Below are 24,656 nucleotides of genomic sequence, written 5' to 3'. Positions count from 1 at the left end.
TTTATTAAAACTTTTAAAACGATCCTGCATCAGATAACTGACCAGATAGCATTGACATTCTTTTGCAAGCCATTCATTGCTTTATTTCGCTGCGCGGTTATTCAAATCCACGCCAAAATAATTAAATTTTAAAAAATCATCGAAAGGACCGGATTTTCAATCCCAAAACCCGACAAGCGCAGACCCTAGGCAAATTTGGTTAATGAAAACTGCGACTATCCAATTTCATATAATTGGAAATTTTGATTTGCAGCTTTTTTCAACCAGCGGCATGCAGCGGTAACAGGCTTTTTGATGTTTTTGTTATATATATATATGTCAAAGTTCATCGTATATCTCGTCGTAATTCGACTCAAGCCTATTTCAATATAACACGTTGTACATAAAATTACGACACAATATGACGAATTATTGCGTATGCAGGAAATCCATGCAGCCATATACGTTATAAGTAAATCGGAAAGAATTGGTAATCACGGAGATAAAGGCAGGACTTGCATGTGTATCGTTGAACTTCATGCAGTAGCAATTCTGCAACAGTATTGGTGGCAAATAAACATAACTAAAAATCGCTGAAGTTTCATCCGTTGTAGTTTGGTGCTGGATTTAGGAATCCTACAAACAACAAAAAATATCCAAATATCCAGAAATTGATTGGAGTGCATGAAATTGAAAATATATATACATTATAACAGAAATTGTATAGGCACGTGGCGAATATTACTAAATACTGTTTTGCAAAATAGAGAATTTGTACATTTGATACATGCACTTTACAAAATATTTGCTATACATATATATAGTAGCTATATATATATACCTTTAAATTCTACCAAATTTTTTTTTGGAATTTGTCTTTTGGTTTTCTGTTTTTTATATAAACCTATTCATAAAGAAGAATGAACAGCATTAGTCACATTTGTCTAAATTCTTGCTTAAAGGGACGTTGTTGATTTTACACCGCCCTGTGTCTACACGGTGCAATTTTTCTTCAAACTTGCAATTGCAATTCTACTTTTATAAGAAGCGAAAATAAGTGAAGAGCCTTGAAAATGTAAATGGAAGCGTCCATAGAGTGTAATAAACATAACGGTCTTTCAAAAGTAGAACTGTATTGCATGTTGTATAAAAATTGCAGCAACGTGAAACAGGGCCCTTAGGATTTTGTGTCAGTTCACTCGATGTGGGATAATTGCTAAGCGTTAATTTCGAGTGGAAATCATACACAACTCAGGCCAGGTTGTAGAAATGAGTTAACTATTGGTCCTCCGCAGGAATAGAACCTACGCCTTCGTGATGCCAGTGTAATGCACGTGCCACTGAGCTAAAGTGGTAGCTGACAAAGATGTCAGTCGTCAGTGACGTCAGCTACCTATTTGTAGCTCAGGGGCAAGAGCAAGAGATCAAAAGTAAGTTTATTTGCGAATTTAAATCGCTTATGATAACATTTTTAAATCGTTTGACTGATCCGTGATATTGATTGCATGAATAAGAATTGACTGCATGACTATAGTTTTTGACGAGATATCGTGCCGGTAATGTAAAGTTTTCGGTTTTCCGTTAAAAATACGAAATTACTATCTGCAATGAATAATTGTTAATATGGGCTTGTGTCCTGTTGGTGCATGGAGAGGATATTACTGATATCCTGGCCGCCATCTTGTACTTATGGAAAATTAAATCTTACCACGCTTAGGTTGGAATAAGCTACTGTCACTGAATGGATCACCTTGTCTCATCTTTCTGAAATATAAATGTCATTCATTATCCAGCAAGATATTTGTGTGCACACAAATGGAGCTTGCTTATAAATATAAAAACATTACCATACAGCCATCAAGTTGTCACTCCAAATTGCATGGACAGCGATTCTTATGGATGGTTTGGACGAAATGTGCATGCATGTGCATGCAAGGCTACAGCTGATTATATCAAGGTTGTCCACCTTACTTCAATAAAATCCGAAAATCTGACCGGGCAAAGTATAATAATTTTATCATTACTGATGGGCAGGCCTAATTAAATTAGCCGTGAAGTTGAGAACACAACCTACTCTCAGGTTTGTGCGGAGGAATCTGATTTGTCTCTCGTGATAGTGAATCGAGCGGCCCATGCATTCGCACGGCAACAATCCATCACAGAAGTCTGCGTGGGTGAATTGTGGTGAAGACCGATATCACACGGGGAGTGGTTGTATTGGCTATTTTCAGTTCACAAACCTGTTTAACGATGGTTCCTTGTATCCTTTAAAACCCTCATACATATTTCTTCTCCTTAACATTCGTTTTTCAGCACGCAAGGCAAACGCTGGCGAGATTTGGGGGCTATCAGCGGTGAGATTAGCTGCAAACCTTGAAATTTTCACGTCTATAAGAGGAGAAAATGACATGGACGCTATGTTGCAGAGTTATGGTCAGAGTAAGAATCAATGTAAGAATCGGAAGATATACTACACCTTCGGGCGTGGTCGCAGATCGACGGACAGAGGCCCTCGTGTATCGAACAGGAGGACTACAGTCAGGGGAACTCAATGAAGGACACTGCTGAACAGAATTTGTAACATGGGAGTCTATGTTCATTGACCCCGGATTCATATATACACTTTCCGTTGTGCTATTGCGGTCATCGAGGCAATCCATTTCTTCGCCAATTTCAGTGTTTTGTGTGGATTCGAGGATTAAGTACAAATCGGAAATTTCTACAGCTGCATGGCGGTCATCAGCATTGCTGGATGGATAAGGTGTGTTGGTAGGTGGGACACTCCATGTGGGGCACTGTTTATTATCACTTGCAAGATGAGGGTCTAGCTCCATCGACCCAGATTGGGTATATTCACCCACACGTGTGCTGCTATTGGTGTTATCGTGTTCGGGGTTCACTTCTCCCTCAAGCTGGTTGTCCTGCGGGGTTCCGAGATCTAGACGCAAGTCTGGAATTTCGAGAGGCGAACGGCGGTTATCCATTGTGCTGAGTAGAGAAGGTGGATTGACGGATGGCGTTGAATTGCAGAGAGGATCAGGAGTCGTCATCTCACAACTGTCCGACATGGAGGAGGAGGATGATGGGGATGGTGTAAAATTTGTAATCGACATCGCCGCTTCTTTGCTTCTCTGCATTGAGTCATCGCATGAGATTTCCAACGGCATGGGACTGTTCAATACAGGGCAGATGTTATTGCTATTTATAGCAGAGTTTGCCGAACTGGAAACTGGCTATTTTTATGTTTTGAAGATCATGATGAGTATAATCTTTTAAAATGTCAAGGTTTACGCAAGCTTTACCAGCGGACAATTCGCTTAGATATACGAGAAGAGCCATCTTTCTCAAATTATGTGAAAATTTTTTATCATAAGAAGGTAGAAAACTCTTGAGTTGAGTTGAATTTATTCGCCATTTTCACGCCCCCTTGCTAAATCTACCTATTATTCGAATAAACGTCTTACTCGAATTAACGGCTCATGGAAAAGCAAAGGTATAAAGGTATTGCAACCACTGGCACTGAGACTGAGCCATTGCAACAGCACAAAGGCATATAAGACGCCACATCTTGAAAGCTGCTATCAACGCTTTGTGCGCCTCAACTATACACTAAATTCCACCGGTCTGTTTGGAAGCTTAAAAAAATATTCATGTTTTCGATGTCTATGGTGCAAGGATCGGTCTTAATAAGGCTTTTCAATAAAATTGGCTGCAATTCTCCTCTTTTAATAGATGTGAAAGAGCGAATAGTTGTAGATGTTTGGATGTATATGTGTGTGGAATGTGGATGTATATATTATTCACATATTATCCACATTTAAAAGATCAAAATCGCATCTAAAATCGCTGCAATAATTGCCGTTTTAAACAGGCTTTATATATTACATGATACTGTAATGTTGACGCCACCACTGAGTTGTAACTCTTCAAGTCTTCTTGTGAAATCCATGGATAAATCAAACAAATTTATTTTGAAAGCTCCTGGAAGCTTTACTTATAATTGGGGGATAAAGCCATTTTTGGCCGGGTCTGATTCATTTTCTTTTCAAAACGTCACACTGCCACTGAGCTAGACTGGTGGGCAATCTTATAAAACCGTATCACTTACCTACACACGTCAGGGCAATTTTGACTCTCGCCATTTAGTAAACGGAACATTTTATCAATCGACTCATCTATTTCGCCAAGAAAAACTGTCGACTCCAGCAATTTTTCCGTTGCTCTTTGGATACTCAAACGCAATGATTGGCATTCACCCTGCCGAATTGAGAGTAACACTTGCAAAATTAAACTTATTATAGTTAAACTTAGTTAAACTTATTATAACTCTACGCAGAATGAACCAAGCAATCATAAAAATTTTTACAGTGGTGCACATACTGCTCTACAAGCTTCAGTAACTCAGAGTCAGGCTGAGCATGCATGCAGCCTCAGGACAAGGAGGGGGAGGAGCAGGGTCGTGCGACCCCCCAACCTAATAATTCCCAGAATCGGTTTTTTGATTTGTCCTAATTCAATTATAAGGCAAGTTACAACTTTAAAGCTTTACTAAAGTTAACGAGCAAACGTTCTGATTTATTCTAAAATTTGAACTGTCAAAAAATTCTTGAAGCACCACTGTTCAGTCTTGATTATCGGTGGGTGATGAGGGGGGGGGGGGTGAGAGATGGACTTGACCGACTTGATTCATCTGGATGAACACAAATACCTTTAAAGTGTTAAGGTCAATAGCCTGCTTTGAGCTGTTTTCTTCCTTAATTTTCTGTAGCTGGTTATTCAACATCACGCATTTTCCTCTTAATTCATGCTGATACTTTTTAAATTGCAATCCCTGATCCTCCAGCTCTGCAATACGTAATCTGGCCTTACCTAAACAGATTACAGGTTAGGGAGCATTTAGCATCCTGTCCATGGGCCACTTTATACATTGACTAAAAGTAATTTTCTTAGTGCTAATTCCTGGCCTGGCCCATATACAGGGAGTATGCACATCACTAGAAATTTTCACCCACTGTAAAATTTTCACAAATATTCCCCCAAAAATTAATAGGAAACTTAATCAGTTTCTACTGAGATTTTACAATCTTTAGTATTTTCCATAATTATGTAATTTGTGCTGTTGATGGAATAGAAACCACAGCATCTCTAAAGAGCTAGGATTCACTTGCTGAATGTGGGCTATGAAGGATCTTCCCACCTGTAACATAAAAAATTACTTACCTAATGCAGTGGCCAATTCACGGTTATTTTTAATCATCGTCAGGCTACTCCTTTGGCACTGCCCTGTAGTGAATAGCAATCATTTATCAACATGTTTCTTTTCCTAGGTAGATTTGTGCTGCAGTACCAGCAATATTGTTGATTGTTAATTTCAAACAAAATGCTTGATATGATCATTTTTTGGATAGTCGAGGTTCCTACAGCAGGTATTTTTAAGATAACTACCCCTAATGGGAAAAGAACATTGTCAAAGTTCAAAATGATAGTCGCAATAATAACTAACCAATCTCTGCAATCAACCATTATATAATGCTAGATGCTCTCATTCCCCACGCCTAGGGCCTGTTGTTTCAAGACATTTGATTGCACCCTTTTTTCAAAAATAGGTTGAAATTTGAAAAACTCGACAATTCAGTCACAATTTATATATAATATATTGCTGGCAAATTGAAATATTGCAATTTTTAAATCGGTGTGCATGTAAAATAATTTGTAAACAAATTTGACTTCAAAAATTTACTGTTATTTCTCGTTGTCCTTGATGTGACGTTTGCACTGTTGTTAATGCTCGTTTTTCGAGATTGTCCTGATTTATCAATGGTGCTTGATTTCCTCTAAAAAATGAAATTAAAAACGTTATTTTGCGTGTTAATAGACGATGATGATCGAACCTGAAATAATATTGTTAAAGATCATACACCTGCTTCTTGCTCGCTACAAAGTATAAAGACGAGCGTTTTCGTTTTTCCTGGGATTGCATGTCGATACTTTTTGTGGATACAATCTCAACAATGCTTTTTCCCTTAGCTATTTTTCTACTTTTCTCTTCTACTTTGAGACAGGTGTGGCAATATTAAATATTAGCTTTTGCAACTTTAAACGGTCATCCATGTCAACAAACGAAAAAAATTCAAATGGTCGCGCGTTTTCCGCGAAATTTTGGCGCACGCGCGAAAGCCCCGCCGAGCAGGCTTCCAATGATGAAATTTATCATGACCTTGATGACCACACATGCCCTGAAGACAATTATTCTTAGCTAGGCCTAGTGCAAACAACTAAACCAGACTCATCTTAGATTGAAAAATAACAGTTCTGGTGAAGAGGCTAGAAAGTATCGTCTACATGGCTGGATTATATTGCATCACCACTTCAGATGAACACAATATAACATCACCATTCACTAGCGGTTTGAGCTTTAAAGAATACACTCTGTTTTATAATAGCAGTTTGTACTATAAACCGCTTTTAGTGGGTATCACTCGTTTCATAATCGTGTTTAATGAAATTTGATCTATTTAGATTTCAGTAAATATTAATTGTGTTTCAAGCTAAATTGTCTTTCATTTATTGTTGTCCATAGTCTTGAAGCGTGATTGTCTGGAAAAATCTGTGATTTAATCAAGATCACCATGGAGATCAGTTGAGAACAAAGCAACCAGCAAATTTAATCCATCAGTGATCAGTTAGCATCAGGCGATGGAATTTTTAATTTGTATGAAATGTGACGTGGGGCTTTATTTATATTATTTTTATGCGAGTGAATCTCTTCTTTCGTGAAATACGTGAATATAATCGCCTGTATAAATATATATGGCTGCCATGATCTTTTATAAGGGAGGGATAGATCAATTGTAATCGGAAAATGGCCACTTCAAAGCAAGGGCTACATGGTCGGTCGTCGTTTCGTTTACGACAGCTTTATCCAGCTATTATTGGAATCAGCTTGGGCTTTGCTTTCTCGATGTTTTACATTCCTGTCACCTTGGACGAAGAACAATGTGTATTGGACATGCAAGTCACTGAAGAACAGGGCACAATGAGTTACCGCTCAAACAAGGCAGAACGTGAAGAAAAGGTCGTGATCGGCGCGACTGTAAAGCCCAAGCCGTCGAAATACGGCCCGTCATTTCGGCCTTATTACGTGGCCAGTGAAATAACACAAAGAGATCGCATTCTCGTCGGCATTCTGGCGACGGAATTTAATTTAGAAACATTAGGAACGGCAATAAACAACACATGGTTACCAGATTTACCCAAAGCAATACTTTATGTACCATATTCGAAAGATCCAGACTTTCACGAAAAGTATAACAAAGTTCTAGGCCTTCCCATAGTTCAGTTAGCCGGTGCAGAGGAAGACCATTCATCTAACACCAGAGTTTCATTTAAAATGTTAGAACACATGCATAAGAATTATCACAATAAATATGACTGGTTTATGCGAGTTGAGGAGGCAACATATCTTGAGCCAGGTAGATTGATTAGGTTGGTAAATATGATTAATAGTTCAATGAATGTGTATCTGGGTCTTCCTGCACCATACAGTGCTAAAGATGACTCTCAACCTACTGACCTGTATAATTCTGAACGATACTGCCAAGGAAAGGCTGGAGTGATACTCTCCAGGGTGACCCTCACTACAATTGTGCCACATCTGGATAGCTGTCTTGAACAGGCAATAACAGACGAAGAGGACATTGAGTTAGGTCGTTGTCTTCATAGGCACTTGCATCTTCAATGTACTTGGAATTATGAGGTTAGTTTCAAAGTGTATTATGTATTAAAACAATATTATCCATACCATATAGTATAAAACTGAGAAAATAAATCAGATTAATCCACCTGAATGTATAGATTATATTTGTATTTCTACCCTAGTTTTTTTTCATAGCATAGACAATTAAATAGAATTCTATTACTCTACTACTTAATCTTGTTTGCCATTAATCATTAATTCATCTGCATCACATAGATGGAGCAGTTATTTGTTGAGGTCCCAGAATCCTTAGAAACTCCAACATCAGTTAATGTGAAAAGTTGGTTGGCAAAACCATCAATGGGAAAGGAAGTGTCTCTGTTTCCAATGTCATCAGCAAAACTCATGTACTACATTCATCAGTATTACACTGAAGTGGAGCTCAAGTGGACCTTCCAGGAGACAAAAGATATACAGGAGAGAGTCAAAAGTTTGTTGCCCTTTCTTCCTGATGGTATGTTTTCACATTTAAGTTTTGATTTCTAGTTATCCTTTGCTGATGAAATATTGGCAATTGCAAAGAAGATTAAATTTAGCGTGTGAACAGGAGGCATCCTAAACATCCATGGTTCGCCGAGGGTTTAGAAATGTTAAAATTTGGACCTCTATAGATTGTCAGAAACAGCCTTACCAGAGGCGTAACACTACATATAGACCATCTTTGAACATTGAAATGATGTGTCTTACCTGTGGTAGATTGTATAATCACAGAATACCTATCAGAAGTAGAACTCCTGTACTTTTTTCGTAAGTGTGATTCGTCATGATTCGTCACTTAGCAAGTGCATTAAATTAAGGTAATCACCCCCTGCCAAAATTTAGCAATATCACGTGCGCCATATTGCTAAATTTTGGCAGGGGGGTGACTACCTCAAAAAAATGCACTTGCTAAGTGACGAATCATGACGAATCACACTTACGAAAAAATAGTATAGAGTTATTCTTCTGATAGGTATTCTGTGGTATAATACCAATAAATCACTAATACTGCAGTAAAGTATAAAATAAGGTAAAGAACAGGCATATCTGGATACAGCACAACACCAGCCCGCCCCCCCAACAATTTTTTGCACATATATAAACAATCTAAAAAAAGGGCCTGGTGGAAAGTGGGGTGGAAAACTTGTCCATCCCATGGTGATGCCACTGAATTTGCACCCTGTTAATTGTTGCATCTAGGTTTGGGGCTTTGGACCTTACCACTGTAGGTAATACGTACCAGTCTGATGCATGCTGTACACTATGGACTTAATGAATTACTGTTCACCCATTATATCTTCAAACAGAAACAAAAAAATAGTCGGATATATAGCAAATAGATTAATGTGTACTCACCTAATTAGGTAAGCAGTTAGGAACAGAACTACATCTATCATACCTGTACACATCACTACTGTAGCGATGTGTACAGGTATGATAGATGTAGTTCTCTACATATCTGTAGCTACATCATCTTATGACAGGTGTGATAGAAAAACGTCCAACTTGGCCCATCGCATTTCCTCATCCCTACGTCCCGAAGACAAGATTCGGTGTGATTGGATGGCAGTACTTTACACGAACGCACATGTATGGCTTCACCGACGACAACCCGGAGATCGCACTGGAAGGCGAGTACAAAGAGGATATAGACGAAGTTTACGAAACCTCCATTAAAATGCTTCAGGATGAAATTGGAAGCCAGTACAAGGTATTTCGGCTCATAAATGGTTACCGGAAGTTTGACATGCTACGAGGTACGGACTATCTATTGGACATCGGCTTGAAGACCTCGGCGAGTTCTAAAGATGAGATCAGAAAGCGCGTTCAACTCTTGAGACCGTTGACCATTCTGGAGAGTGTTCATATGCCGCATCCGGCCACACAACGAGGCGTCTATCTTGTCTTGCCTGTCAAAAAGTGAGTGATACTTAGTCTCTGCAGATTCTGACCTTTTGGTATACCAGCGCTGCTTTCGCGGCCCGGGTTGTCCACTTGTTTGAAGGAATTTCTTTAGCTGTTAAAAAGAAAGAAAGTCAGACAATAGTTTCTTAGACAGTATTATAGATATAGAGTCTAAACCCACACAGCCTTTAAAGAAAACGGTCCTAAGTGCGATGCTTGTCTTTGGAGTATGAAAAGCACTAACTGTAACTGACGGCTGGGATTCTTCATTAAACGAAACGTGCCATTTTTGTTGTTTTCAGGAATGATGCTCATCGCTTGGAGCGGTTTCTTCAGATGTACCAGACAAACTGTCTTCAAACTGGTGAAAATGTCCTGCTTCTGACGGTCTTTGTCAACCTGCGCGACTCGTCAACTCAGAAAAAAGACAATGTTTTTGGCGATGTTAAAGCCATCTTAACTAAGTAAGTTAATAGTAACCGAAGTCTCCAACCATAAATATATTGTCTGACTAAAACCTAGATGTTTTACTTACTTTGTCTGTTGAAGTTTCAGTACACACATATCATTTCGTCAGTATATATAAAAGAGCGTTAATAGAAATTAATATGATTGCATAGGTTCAAGGAAAAATACAAGTGGGCTCAGGTTCCGTGGATACAAGTTGGTGCAAAGCATTATTCCACTCGCCTGTTGCTGGATATTGTCTCCATGAAGCTTCCAGCTAGTGCCTTGATATTTCTTGCAAGCCTAGACATCGACTTTACAGTCAGTTTCCTTAGCCGCTGTCGTATGAATGCCGTCGATGGCGATCAGGTACGAAAAGACAAATTATCTCTCAGGCAAAGCCCCTGATAGCAACGTATACGTATATGTACAGAGAGTGTACATCATGCATGTGTATAATAATTATTCATATAGCTATATAAGATTATATAATTATGTGAACTTATAAGTTCAAGGTATAATTCCCACCATCTGGCCGGGTCCTATATATCTAGAAAATTCATTTTGTCATTCATTCATTATGACAGACAGATAACTTTCCCGCATGTTCTTTCCAGCGTGGCGCAAAGCGAATAACTAACTTGATGCTATACCTCGCGTTATGAAACATTTCTGTTCATTTCACAGGTGTTTTTTCCAATTCCGTTCGCGTATTTCAATCCTGAAATAGTGTACCGCAACAAGCTCAAACCTGAAAAGATCGAAGTCAGCAAGGACACTGGTGTTTGGGACACGCTTGCGTACGACTTGATCTGTTTTCGAAACCAAGACTACAAAGAATTACGGGTCCATCGCGACTCGTTCCTGCAAGAAGGGACGCCGGAAGACAAGGATATCCTGAAGATATTCCAAGCCAGCTCGTTTCGTATTTTCCGTGCCACGGAGCCGGAGTTGCGAAGAATTTTCGAAAAGAAATCGTGCCGTGAAATTACTGATCGCGCTGAAAACGAAAAGTGCATGGACTTCTTGAGAAAACGAATGGGAACACGGTCGCAGCTTTCAGCAATCCTACTAGAAAAAGAACCTCAAATTCACTAACGCAAGCATGCGAAGAAAATATTTACATGCTGCCCAAGAAAACGAACCCTGGAAATTCACCTAATTTGTAGGATTTTTTACTTGAATATCCTCGTTGAAGCAACCTGGTCACTGAGTAGTATATTAAAAAATTCTTTCAGAAGTGTTAAATGCAGGGAATTAGTTATTTTTCCAAAGGCATGTACGCTTGCATACATAGCTAGAACGTGTTTATAACGGCTACAATCAGGCATCGAAATTAGAACATGCAATGGTGAATTTCTTGGGATTCGCTTTTTCGGGACACCTGTTATAGGCTATTTATAATTATATGCACACAATAACTGAATAGAATTTTTTTGTTTCTGTAGTGTTTCAGTTCATCAATATTATTTACTTCTGTCAGGCGCAGTTGTACATAAATTTTCAGAATATCACTTTATTTCAATTGATTACTCGGGTCTTTTACTTAGCTTTAAGGCTATGTCAACTGTAAGATACTGTTAATGCATGGAAGGAGATAATAGTGTTTGTAGTCGTATAACTTTGACAGAACTGCTCAATTCAAATATCCCGCCGCACGAAGACTAAAGACGAAGACTATACTATTCCCAGTCAACCTCGGCCGAAAGACGTCTTCGTACTTCGTTGCCTGGCTCAAACTCGCTCATAGTAGGGAGTGGCGGACATTTACAAGGTATCCTGCCAGCTCTAGCCAGCTTGATGATTCAACATTTGAATATATGGGCCCCTATAGTTGTAAGGAGCTATATGACTATACTTCACTGGTGCCTGCTCATTTGGCAATGGCTATATAATGTGCATCACCTGTTAATTCGACATGTGACCTGTGTAACGACTTTGTACGGCCTCTAAGGCCACATTCATTTCTCTTCTTTCACTCCAGGTTTACTGCTATATTCTTTGTTTTGGTTTGTTTTGGGTTCAATTTGGGCTTTTGAACGAATTGCTGACGGAGGCTAATAGCCAGATCGGCGTCGATACCTCATTGGGAAAATATTGATTCAAATCACTGTCAGACGATTTGTTTTGAAAATGTACTCGACTATTTACGCGTACATGCAGTTCAACAAAGAATAACATAAAGCTAGGTCGAAATGGGTCTGAGCACCAGAAGGCGGTTTTATTCACTGACGTTTGTTGTGGCTACGGTAACTATATATTTGACAGCCGTGGTATGGCTCTTCGTCCCAAAACCGGGGAGCGAAGTCTTAATTGTTGATGAACGGCTCACAGAGCACAGACACGGAATTCGGACACGTTCCCAAGACAAGGAGGCCAGGACAATGCGACAAAATATACAGGCCTTTGAGAGGGACTACGTTGTCGTAAAACCTCGGAAATATACCAAGGAGCGTTTTTACGAAGGGTTTATGGGCCTTGACCCGGCAGCATTAAAAAAGAAATTTTTTGACATGTATAGTTTTAATTTGTTGGAAAGCTCAAAAATTGGACTTGAAAGAAAAATACCGGACAATAGACCTCAAAAGTAGGTGACGTGTTGTCTTCCAATTCAGCCATTAGATTCCGATTTTTGGGCTTCTATTTTAAAATGGACCAAAACATGTTTAACACTGTTCGCTTTGGACCTGGCGATTGTTTTTACGATTGCATTGTTCTTTTCACTTGTTTCTGTTTTGCTTTGTTGTCTATTGTGCATTTCTGTTGCCTGTTAACAGGCCATGAATAGATTTGCGTAAAATGTGCCATGCAATACAGTGAAGCTCATTTTCCACTGACTGGGCAAATTCGCCAAGACGAACTACGAACTTCGTGATTGGCTGGCGAAAATTCCATTTTTAACTACTTTTTCGCTGACAAATCACGTTGCCGGATTTCGGTTCCATTACGCGAATTTGCGGCGTTTCAAGCATTTCAATTATTTGAGGGTTTGTCTATTTTCTTATAGGTGTTTCACACTGCAGTATCCAGTGATCTTACCTTCAGCAAGCGTTATAATCATATTTCACAACGAAGCATGGTCGACTTTACTCCGCACCATTCATAGTGTTCTCTCGAGATCGCCGCCTGCGTTTCTGAGACAAATCATTTTAGTGGATGATTGCAGCGACATTGATGACGGCTTCGGTAAGTTCGCATGTAAGCACGAGCAAGTTAAACCCTAAAAACCGTGAATTCCAAGTTTACCCAGCTTTAACATAAAAATGAATCATATATATAGGTGAGGCATAATTATGGGTGAAACAAGGGTGGTCTATAGACTATATAGTGCTCGCAGGCGGTCTTCAAGCGCAGTTCTGAGTCTCAGACCAATTCTAAAATGTGGTGCTGGCCAAGTATAGGCAAAGTACTGTAGCTGAAAAGGTGAAAAGAAAAGAACATTTGGCGGAAAGCATGCAAGGGTAGGGGGGGGAGTTCAAGCTGCGAGGGTAGAGTTGAAAAACAATTGCGACGAGAATGGAAGGTCGTCTGTCTGAGAACCAAAGAAGAAACTGTGCAGGAGGCAAACTATGGCAGTGAGGGGAAGGAAGGAAGGCGAACTGTAACATATCGAGGGAACTCAGCGAAGAGTAGCTTGGTTGTAGGAAACTATGGCAGGGATGGGAGGGGAAGCAAACCAAGGCAGTGCATAGGGATAAGAAATCTGTAATGTATGAGGGCGGGGAAAGAACACAGTCGCAGTGCATTTGAATGTCAAACAAATTGTATACAAATATTTGTGATTTGGAAAACGTACAATTGCAAGGAAACTTTACTCAATAATCCATCTATCTTTCTAAGTTCTCCTCCCACGATTGGGGAAGCCTATTCGTCTCACCATGCACCCGAATTTGGATAATGTCAACGGTCAACTCTCATCATTGTTTTACTTACAGGGCACTTGGGATCGAAACTAGACAAATATCTAGAAACCTTGCCCAAGATCCACTTGTTGAGATCTCCCCGACGCGAGGGGATCGTGGCAGCTCGAATGCGCGGGGCAAGTCTGTCCCGAGGGGATGTGCTGGTGTTTCTTGACTCACATTGCGAGGTGAATAAAGGATGGCTGGAGCCAATGCTTGCCAGGATAGCTGAGGATAAGACACATGTAGTTACACCTGACATTGAGGTGATTGATTTCGAAACATTCAAATATGCGGAGAGACATGACCCAAGCATTGGGGTATTTAACTGGGAGATGCTGTTTAAATGGCGTAAAATGGATGCGTTTGAAAAGCTTACAGAAATCCAAGGGCTACCTTTGAGGTTTGTAATTTTTTCTTAATCCACCACCCTTCGCACAGCATGCAGGCCACTGATTTGTAAGAGTCCTTATATTCGAACATTGATACAATATCCGCTTGTTATGAATGGAGGAAAATTGTAAGGTAATCGGAAAATTTAGAAATTGAAGACTTGAAGTAAAGGCTTTGATGCTTTACGCGATTGAACAACCTTGTTCTAGCTACTTATAGCATCGAAAATGATCTTAATTCTTCATAGCATTGACATGTCGTCAATTAGAGCAAAATGAGATTTTAGTAAAAGATATGTAACATTACTTAACACGTATACGTTTTACATCAGAGCATGTATACTGAATGTTTAGTTTGTTGATTAGGTTTAATTTTTACTCTATAATCAAGTTCTCTATATATAATTGGTAATTATTGTTATTGATATAAGCTGGGTTGGATGACAGTTCAAACTCATATACATACGCTCTTGTTTCAACATACAGACACTTTTGCACATCATGGTATACATATTATATTTGAATTTCTGATTTGCATGCATTTCGGTCTGCATGCGCTGAAAAAATGCCACAGGCCTCGCCAAAGGTTAATCCTGCCCTGATAAGTATGCATGTGCGTCTATAGGTCACCGACTATGGCAGGAGGTCTGTTTGCAGTGTCTAAAACGTTCTTTTACGACTTGGGAACTTATGATACGAAGATGTCATACTGGGGAAGCGAAAACCTGGAACTTTCGTTTAGGGTATGTACATGCACGAGATTCGTATAGAGAATTTCATAGTCGCGCTGTAGTTTTAGGCTACGTGCACACCGGAGCGCCGTTTTCGAGCGTTTTCAAGAAAAAGAAGATTTTGGGCACTTCACGTTTGAAAACAATACAATAATTTTTACCAGGGCTAGGCTTCAGAAATCTGGCACTTGTTTTGAAAGTTGGAAATGAATTTTGCCCTTTCGAAATATTTAATATCGAGTTACCATTTATTAATATACGTATAGATATGGATGTGTGGTGGCACGATAGAAATTATGCCTTGTTCAAAAGTTGGTCATGTCTTTCGTGACACAATGCCGTATAAGACGGGGCCGGGAACAGCAGAAAGGAACATCAAGCGTCTAGTTGAGGTTTGGCTAGACGATTACAAATCATTTGTGTATTCAATGAAGTCGCAGCATTTTCGGGACATGGACGTCGGCGATCTAACGGAGCGACACGAATTGAGAAAAAGATTGCAATGCAAGAGTTTCTCTTGGTATCTTCAGAATGTCATTCCTGATTTACGTATCCCCGATATGAATCCTTTGGGAAGAGGAGAGGTACTCAACGTTTCCAATGTTGTAGGCGGTGCAGATTTACTAAGCTTCAAAAAAGCGCTTCAATAGAATTACAATTTTATTTGCCAATAAAAATAATCGTGCACTGTTGCTCGTACAATTCGGGATTAATAGTACTTCTCTTTAATTAAAAATTTGGCCAATTGAAATTGGATTCGCCCAAGCGGCTCGTCCAATGTTGGCAAAATTTAGAACATCGTTATCCCATGATTATACTTCATAATTTGTCATTTCATAAACTTCCTGTGCAGGTGATGAATGAATTTAATGGGATGTGCATAGACACGATCGGAAACAATGCGGTTGGAGGAAAAATGGGATTGTATAGTTGTCATGGAATGGGTGGGAATCAGGTAAGAATAAAGCCCGTCTTCCAGACTTCCACTAGGCGAATTGATTCGCGCGACGCGAAGCGATATCTGAAATCCAGTGATGTGATTGGTTAGCGAAAAATTTCGCCGCGAATCTGTTCGCGCGAATCAATTCGCCTAGTGGAAAACGGGTGTAAATATGGTTCTTTCAAACAACCTAAATTATTGTTGCATTTATAATAAAAGAAATATAAGAATCAGCAAGTATGATCCTTTCAATACCGAAACCCAATTTAAAGTATAGGGTTAGATTGGGGTTGAATTAGGGTTTCGGATACAGTTTGGTTTTTGGTATGGAATAAGTGTTATCATCGACATCGCCCGATCCTTCACATCCAAATCGCGACCAAACAACATTATCCCCTGATATTTTAGTTTTTCATCTATGGAAAAGGCATGGGGTTATGGCACAATGATTTTTGCATGGGCGTTTCGAAACCTGAAACGGGAACAAAAGTCGTGTTGTTTAAATGTCGCACTGAAGATGTGTTGCAAAAATGGGAACATACCAGGGTAAGAACTCGTATATATAAATACACAATACATTAATTAAAAACGCGCTACGAACGAGTACGAAGTCTCAAACATTTTTATCGCACTAAACAGAGCTTCCTGCTGAAGCACCCTATATACTATGAAGGTGTTTGGCCATTTATCCCGAGCACTATATACAGGTGCATGCATGCATGCACCAATCTGAATCTGAATGCATGCTAGCTTCAATCTGAGCAGTCCGTCGGTCCCCATCATTATCCGAACATGTCCAATACCTCTTCCGGCTCTGTAAACGTCCATTGGACATTCCTTTGTTCATCGGATCCATTGGACATAGAAATGTCAATTGGACATTTTTATATCCATCGGATTCATTGGACATTTTGCCTATTGTTGTATATGAAGTAATTCCGTGATGAGACCCCGTGTGGTCATGAGAATGATGCTTCATATTTAATGTACATTGGATCCAATGGAAATTTCCAATGGCAATGGACACTTCACTAGAATCAGTTTTCAGGTCTGCGACTAATGCAATATCGTATCTATAGCAATTTCGTATCGCGCAGACGGGTTTGCCTGATACTGCATAAGATTGGTAGCTGTCTCCTTTTGCCGGAAATTATACAAGAACAGAAGAACTCCGCTCCGCCATTCACTGGCAGTTACCGTTTGCACTTGGAAGAATGTTTCCAAAACATTAGCAATTTTTTGTCCATTATTCCATATATGAGCGGATTTATGGAATGAGACCCAGCAACCCTTAAAACGCCAGCAAAGTGGCGGATCCAATCATGTCTCATCAATAGCCTACCGTAGCCGGCAATTTTTAAAACACGCTTAACACATATGGGAAGAATTCCAACTCCGTAGCAAAGAACAGTGACCAAAGAAACAAGAAAAGCTCGTCGATTTTGAATGAAGTATGAGGTATTTAGATAAGAGCTACAGGTAGTTTGTGGCCGCCCTTGTGCTTGACCAGAAAGCAAGGTTTTCATGTGTTTGTGTTGTCTGACCAGTGATCGACATGTTCTATAATACAGTACAGCCATACACGATACAGGAGCGCAATAAACGAACAGTGAAAATGAATAACGGGTCATCCAATAAGCTTCTCTCCTGGTACGTAGCAAACATTCAGGGACACCTATTCCAAAGCCTGCCAACAAGCCTATAACGTATCCCGAACCACAGCAAACGTAAAATTTCCTTCGGCTAATGACTGGTTTGAGGGGATGTACGGTGGCGCGATAACGAAGCACTGCAATGACCAACATCATGTGGACTCCGGCAAATTGAAAGACGTGTTGGGGCAAATCAACGCAGAAACAGTATAATGTAGAATAAGATAAAGTAAGATCTTTATCGACAAAGTGACGGTTACTAACGATATCCACGAAGTCTAAAAGCACATAGCCCAAATCGCTGATTGCAAGATGGAGAACGAGAAAGTAGTAATTCTTCTTTAACAACTTTCTTTGGATGAGTATAGAGATGACTAACAAGGTGTTGCCGAGTATGCCAAATACGGTAACCGAAACACCCCAATACCTGTATCCATCATTCAATTTTCCCATTCTTAATTTTGGACTGACGCTTGTATATTTTGCGACATTTTATGCGAACAGCTTGTTCAGTTGTTTGTGCGTTCATCACGAGACAAAATGCATGTGCAAATGTTAATATGAGAATATATGAATTTGTTTTATTGCATCTATATACCAGATGTATTCTGCCAATAGGAAGTTAACAAGCGTAAAAAACTCGCTCTGATACTATAGTTAATTGTTTTGAACTGTCATGCAAATACAATACATAAAATACAATAAAAACACTTTCACTTTTGATTACTGTAAATATAACACATGCTGACATGATTATTATATAGATACTCTTTTTAGACAAAGTGAATAAAAAATTACACTAGCCCCATAGACCGACGCGGTAGCTATATAAATATCTGAGAATAGAATCTTTACTGGAAAAATCATGAAAATTTTGATATACGCCGATTTTTTACGCTACGATAAATTTATTAATTTAATGATATAGTTGTTTGTGCGTTCATATCGAGACAAAATGCATGCATGTGCAAATGTTAATATAATAATATATGAATTTGTTTTATTGCATCTATAATAACACAAATACCACACGTATTCTGCCAATATAGGAAGTTAACAAGCGTAAAAAACTCGCTCTAGCTGATACTATAGTTAACTGTTTTGAACTATCATGCAAATACAATAAAAACATTATCACTTTTGATTACTATAACACATGCTGACATGATTATATAGATAATCTTTTTATACCAAGTGAATAAAAAATTACACTAGCCCCATAGACAAAATGCATGTTCAAATGTTAATATGATAATATATGAATTTGTTTTATTGCATCTATAATAACACAAATACCAGACGTATTCTGCCAATATAGGAAGTTAACAAGCGTTAAAAATTCGCTCTGAACTATAATTAATTGTTTTAAACTGTCATGCAAATACAATACATAAAATACAATAAAACACTTTCACTTTTGATTACTATAACACATGCTGACATGATTATTAGATACACTTTTTATATTAAGTGAATAAAAAATTACACTAGCCCCATAGACCGACAGTAGCTATAAATATCTGAGTCGGAGAATGGAATCTTTGCCGGAAAATTATGAAAATTTTGATATACGCCAATTTCTTACGCTACGATATATTTATTAATTTAATGATAGTATCTATAATCGTTTATTTAACATTAAACTAAAATGATATTAAAGCTTAAAATTAATATTTCATCCATGATGCAGACAAAAAAGTGACATGTGAAGGAGTACAAGTCTCTTATGTGAAATATTGCGTAGACACTCGAAGATAGTTAAATCATAATACACATACCGCGGTCAGAACCGTCAAATTTTCTTTTTTAGCGTTTCACAAACGATTTGTGCCAATTTGTCAGGGACTACTGTTCAAATTTGATTGTACCTTTTCATTTAGCTAATGGTGACCAACCTCCAAATGCATGTTTGCTTTTATATAGGGCAGAGAATCTGCATACTCAGCTAACTCCGTGCATGATAACTTAGCGCCAGGCTACAGTATATCTATATTATATACAAAAAGTATTGGTAAAGAATATGAATTTGGTAGATAAACGAGTCGCTGTTTTTAAGCAAGCAGAAAATGCGGTTTAAGTTATACGAGATGATATTTTGGTCCAGTTCCTTGGTCTAACATTGGTTTAAATCTGAAACAACAACCAACGCTCTCTCGGCTTCGACTTCCACTGCAGTCAACCTTTTTCTGTTCCCAGTTGGCTCCCACCTAAAGCAAAAGATTCCTTCTTTCTTGAGGGAATCTTTTGGTTTTAGTGGAAACTAACCGGGAAAAAGTGTAGATCGTATTCGTTTTATAGATACGACAAATTTTAGTACCCGAAAACGCAAAACATCTTATTGATTGGAGAAATGCTTAAGTTCTAACTATATTTTAACTGAAAGAATTTTCCATTTTACCATTTTATCTAGAACGAGTTTATTCGACTATCTGGTCATAATCTGTGTATGGAGCCTACTGTGGAACGCGGCATTGTATTACAGCCATGTACGAATAGCGTTGAACAAAAGTGGACATTTTCATCTTATCCGTATTACGAGAACACTCAATCAAGACATTGACGATACCGAATGAAGCTGTAGTATATATATATAGTTAGTAATATTGTTTCGTTCCATGCATCGACTTGATGACATCAAGTTAATTGCAAAGTTCTAACGTGGATTCGTTTGAATTATAGACCTTTATAAAAAGTGGATGTTGCGACGAAGCATGTTTCTGATTGCTTATATTCGTTGATCTGGCCTAAGTGCCCAATATAAAGTTTAACCTCAAATCCAGATGAACGGAATGGTCGTTTTACCCTACTGAGGGAATGGTTGTTGCAATAGTAATTCTTCTCAACTGGTTTATGCAGTTGCCTCAGTGAAAAAAAAAATGGCGTGAATAATAATCCAGTGTAGATCTACTGGATTGTTACCGTTAATTAAAGCTTTTAAATCATGATACGTGAATGATTCCTTCTCTACGGACGATTTAAAGATTGACAATATTGACCAATTATTTTGGTCAGCGAGCCCGCGACACGATGCACCAATGAACACAAACAAACTTGCAATATGAACTTAGTTATAGGAATAAAAGTGGTGATTTTTTTTTAAATCAGTGTTTCCCTTAGTTAGTGACATCCTGTCACAGTGACATTGTGTCACTGTCATTAAGATCCATGGCCATGCCTAAAACTTAGGTGATAATGATTTTAATTGACCGTTCTTTTGAGGATATGGTTCTTTTAGCGTAGGCCCTGTGCATGGTGGACGCGTAAGGTGTTATAAAAAAACCGGAACCATGTACCAATATAAAAAGTGAGTAATTTTATAACTTTTTAGCAATTGTGTCTTCATAAATCAATTTTATTTGTTAAGGAAAACAACTAAATAAAACAGTTTATAGCTAAGTAAAATGCTATAAGTGACGATAATACAGGGTATCCCAATGAAGTACCCTCAGTTATAAATAGACCTTTGTTTTGAACGTGCGCCGTGACACTTCTTGAAACTCAAAGTGAATATTAGAATTACTGTAACTTCCCGATCGGCCAAGTAACATATAACACTGCGAAAATAAAGATTTCACACACAAAAAAAGTAATGTTTTTCTCCTATAGAAGACAAATATCCATTGCTCTGTACGAAGAGTTTGTGATTTGACTTTTTTGTATTGCTACATTCGTGTTGAAAGCTCTAGTAAATCTCCGAAGGTATAACTATAGACATGTTCGCAAACAAATGTCTGATTTAAAGAGGTTACTTCTTGGGGGAGACCTGGTATAACTAAACGATCACATGTAGTTTCTCATGAAGTATCTCTAAGTGACAAAAACTTTTCCCCTACTGTAATAACCATTTAAGTTAACACGACCAGCATGTTTACAATTATGTCGGTTACTTTCAGGAATGTCAGATTCACCGCTACAATAAAGAAGATTTATGTACATCCTATGTAACTCTATCGTGTTATCTGACTCAAAGTTTGCCATCTTTACTAAATAAGAAATCTATATAATTATATTTTATTCACACATACTAAATCAGTTAATTGAGTGCATGTTTTTGGTCCAGATTCAAGCCGATATACACCACATCGTTACAAAACGCCACAGAACGAAAACAAGATTTTAGAATAAATAACACACTGACATTTTTAGTTGTAAAAAGCATGCATCTTTTGTAATTATAGACCCTACTTAAGAATGGTTCGATTCTCAAATAGAATTGACTGAATATCACTGAAAAAGAACCTCGGCTTCATCTGGAGCAGACATCCACCTCGCTTTAGATGAATATTAGTTTTATAAGTATGATTATAAATTTCAAGCATTGCTTACCCTCATCACGTTCCTTCAAAGGAAAAACAAAATGGAATCCAGAATCACAGGTATAACTTAATCACTTACAATTACATTGTTTTCGTTATAAACATTGAAGATTTGATCTTTGAAACAGGACTTCTTCCACCCGAGAACTTCCCTTTTAAAATACGCCAGAAACTATTTCATGGTTTACTCTTCCACTCTCTTCGTAAAGTTCTCAGGAAAAACGCCTTTAACTCTCGTACTCTCTAGAACACCCAATAACCACCCCTCATCCTACGAAAGGGAGAAAAAGATGAAAAAAACAAAAGGACTTCAATACTCCCCAAATCGCCCTAATAATCTAAAGTCATGCAGATACCGGGTTTAAAAATGAGCATGCATGCGGTGAAGTACATATAAGCCGAACAATGTAGCCTAAGTATATTTGAAGCTATCGTATCAATCCTGAAGGTATCGACCCTGTTTTGCTTCTCACACGAAACAAATGATAAAAATATACCGGATCATCGTTTTCAGTGTACGGGATAACTTGAATAACATCTCCCTTCTCGAATGTCAACTCATCGTCATCTTCTCCAGTGTAGGGATGAGTGGCCTCGACCTGCAGGTAACATTTTAAACAAGTAAGTGGCGAAACAAATCATCTTTGCTAAAATTAAGTTCCCTCACTTTGTAAAGCACCCGGGATAAGTCAACGTCGGTTTGTTTTTCTTCGACATCCTTTTCTTTCTCGCCGTCATCTGTTTTCCCGTCATTTCTAGGGCCATCATCTTTTGCGCCGTCTTCTTTTTCGCTGTCATTCTTTTCGCCGTCATCTTTCGCGCCATCATCTTTTGCCCCGTCATTATGTTCGCCGTTATCTTTTTCACTTGTAACCCCCGTTTCAATCTCAGAAGTGTCTTCAACCTAAACAAATACTCCCTTATTTTTGAAATAGAAAAAAAATTCTAATGTTTATGTACTTTGCCGAACAATTTTCAGCAGCCATCTTGTAAATTCCGAACTCACCGGGTGAGTAAGCGCGTGGGATCTTGGAGAACCTTGGTCGCTCTCATACAAGGTGTGAGATAAGCCGCCAAAGCTCGCATAAATCCTTACATGTGAACAACGAATGGTGCATATTTCGTCGTTCAGTTTATAGAGACTTTAATAGGGACTTATCACAAGAACAAGACAAAGCTTCTTTTAACATCACACCTGAAATATCGCAACGCCTGAAATTTTGCTTAGTTTCTTACGAGAAAAAAATGTGCGCATAACAGATCATAGAACTTCACATCATCTATAAGAATTGTTTAAACGCGTGGGGAGAAAACCTACCTTTGTAGTATCAGTTGACTCAGTTTTCTCTTCGTTTTGGATAGATTCAGGTGTGTCAACAACCTCTGGAATGTTTGGTGATGGAGGCCTTTCCACAGGCTTTGTTTTAACCGCCGGAGGTCGCGGTGGGGGGATATCATTTTTTGTTTCGACTTCCGCCGGAGACCTGTCTGGTGGTACTTTGTCTATCTCATCGTTAGCTGTGAAGTAAGGAACAACGTTAGGTGTTACGGCCATCTATGTCGAGCGAACAAAATCATAGCTTGTATGAAATGAATAGCAATTCATTGCACGTTCACCTTCTCCATTTTCTGACGTTTCATTTTCAGAATTTTCATCCGTGTTATCTTCTTTCGCCGCTTTGCCATCATTCTGATCGCATTTAACAAAGTTTTCAGGGGAGCTGTCACCATCGGAAGATATATTGCTATATAGAAGTATGAAATAATGACATTTACAACCCCGGTTTACAATACTAAAGACCACGTAAGCCCCGTTTACACTACACTCGATTTATCGGCACGGCACGGCTAAAATGAGTACCCGTGCCGATTTCATTCGTGCCCGGCCTTTGTTTTGGTAGCCTGAACACTATTAAAATTGAGCACGGGTACCTATTTTAGCCGTGCCGTGCCGATAAATTGAGTGTAGTGTAAACGGGGCTCTAGTTGACAGATGGAGTCACCCACGCAATGTGGCCACCTCGCTTCCAAGGCAACTTAGAATGTTGGAGAGAAGTTGGAAAACACACTCGCCAGAACGTCTTGGAAGTAGCTTACCTAATTCCACTGAGAGGGCGTCGTGTAGAGTAGGCTCCTGCTGATGTTTCCTTCGCCAAAACGTCCAGCAAGTCATTCATTTCAGTTTTGATCTTTCAGTAAGAGGATATGTCGAAATGAGTTTTGCCCAAGAAAACGTTTTCTTGACAGCGAATTTTAATGATCCCAATGATTGATTTGATTTGAAGAAATGCAATGCAATGTAATGTAATACAATGTAATGTAACGTAATGTAATGCAATGCAATGTAATGTAATGTAACGTAATGTAATGATGTAATGTAACGTAATGTAATGATGTAATGTAATGTCACCGAGCTGTCGAATATTTGTAGAAAAACCAACCTTTGAAGTTTCTCGATGGAAAACTCCTTCAGCAGTGAAAATACTTTGAAATGACGATACATAGATGGATATGCGACTGAGAATAAAAACACAATTATCGTGACATCGAGAAATAACAGGCACGTAATTCCTCTAGTACAACTGCACAAAATCATTTCCGCATATTGACATCTTGAAAGTTTTTTTAGTACCGCAAAGAGAAATAGGGATTTTGTC

The 24,656-nt window shown here is 38.6% G+C and overlaps 5 protein-coding genes across 5 annotated transcripts in view; 2 read left to right on the top strand and 3 right to left on the bottom strand.

Annotated features, from left to right (window-relative positions):
• Positions 1 to 606: 606 nt before the first annotated feature.
• Positions 607 to 3,160, bottom strand: LOC114521147. The gene is made up of 5 exons (XM_028541561.1): positions 2,456 to 3,160; positions 2,220 to 2,367; positions 1,688 to 1,743; positions 834 to 883; positions 607 to 615 (listed from the first exon to the last, which is right to left on the bottom strand). Exons 1-5 carry the CDS (start codon positions 3,144 to 3,146, stop codon positions 607 to 609), a joined length of 954 nt encoding a protein of 317 aa, XP_028397362.1. The 5' UTR covers positions 3,147 to 3,160.
• Positions 3,161 to 3,952: 792 nt separating this feature from the next.
• LOC114518181 lies at positions 3,953 to 6,377 on the bottom strand. Its single transcript, XM_028538128.1, has 5 exons — positions 5,900 to 6,377; positions 5,720 to 5,813; positions 5,200 to 5,262; positions 4,688 to 4,848; positions 3,953 to 4,236 (listed from the first exon to the last, which is right to left on the bottom strand). Exons 1-5 carry the CDS (start codon positions 5,957 to 5,959, stop codon positions 4,084 to 4,086), a joined length of 531 nt encoding a protein of 176 aa, XP_028393929.1. The 5' UTR covers positions 5,960 to 6,377; the 3' UTR covers positions 3,953 to 4,083.
• LOC114518171 (chondroitin sulfate synthase 2-like) lies at positions 6,377 to 11,598 on the top strand. The gene is made up of 6 exons (XM_028538118.1): positions 6,377 to 7,735; positions 7,952 to 8,189; positions 9,199 to 9,634; positions 9,922 to 10,083; positions 10,240 to 10,435; positions 10,754 to 11,598. The coding sequence occupies exons 1-6, from the start codon at positions 6,842 to 6,844 to the stop codon at positions 11,162 to 11,164; spliced, it is 2,337 nt and encodes a 778-aa protein (XP_028393919.1). The 5' UTR covers positions 6,377 to 6,841; the 3' UTR covers positions 11,165 to 11,598.
• Positions 11,599 to 12,450: 852 nt separating this feature from the next.
• On the top strand, positions 12,451 to 20,436 carry LOC114521138 (polypeptide N-acetylgalactosaminyltransferase 1-like). The gene is made up of 8 exons (XM_028541552.1): positions 12,451 to 12,653; positions 13,074 to 13,252; positions 14,002 to 14,371; positions 14,986 to 15,103; positions 15,358 to 15,675; positions 15,945 to 16,046; positions 16,440 to 16,577; positions 20,094 to 20,436. The coding sequence occupies exons 1-8, from the start codon at positions 12,451 to 12,453 to the stop codon at positions 20,241 to 20,243; spliced, it is 1,578 nt and encodes a 525-aa protein (XP_028397353.1). The 3' UTR covers positions 20,244 to 20,436.
• A 581-nt stretch (positions 20,437 to 21,017) lies between these two features.
• LOC114519936 (amphiphysin-like) overlaps positions 21,018 to 24,656 on the bottom strand; it is an 11,504-nt gene continuing 7,865 nt past the window's right edge. The window contains exons 9-15 of the mRNA XM_028540122.1: positions 24,441 to 24,516; positions 24,097 to 24,188; positions 23,617 to 23,744; positions 23,318 to 23,517; positions 22,667 to 22,903; positions 22,497 to 22,598; positions 21,018 to 22,270 (exon numbers count right to left, since the gene is read on the bottom strand). Coding sequence (XP_028395923.1) covers positions 22,184 to 22,270; positions 22,497 to 22,598; positions 22,667 to 22,903; positions 23,318 to 23,517; positions 23,617 to 23,744; positions 24,097 to 24,188; positions 24,441 to 24,516 — 922 coding nt within the window. The 3' untranslated portion in view covers positions 21,018 to 22,183. The remainder of the gene's footprint in view (positions 22,271 to 22,496; positions 22,599 to 22,666; positions 22,904 to 23,317; positions 23,518 to 23,616; positions 23,745 to 24,096; positions 24,189 to 24,440; positions 24,517 to 24,656) is intronic.

Source organism: Dendronephthya gigantea, unplaced genomic scaffold (assembly GCF_004324835.1).
Source record: "Dendronephthya gigantea isolate DGI-Jeju-01 unplaced genomic scaffold, DenGig_1.0 000000F, whole genome shotgun sequence".
Taxonomy (NCBI): Eukaryota; Metazoa; Cnidaria; class Anthozoa; order Malacalcyonacea; family Nephtheidae; genus Dendronephthya; species Dendronephthya gigantea.
Note: the sequence above shows the minus strand (reverse complement) of the source record. Positions and strands in the feature narration are given on the sequence as shown.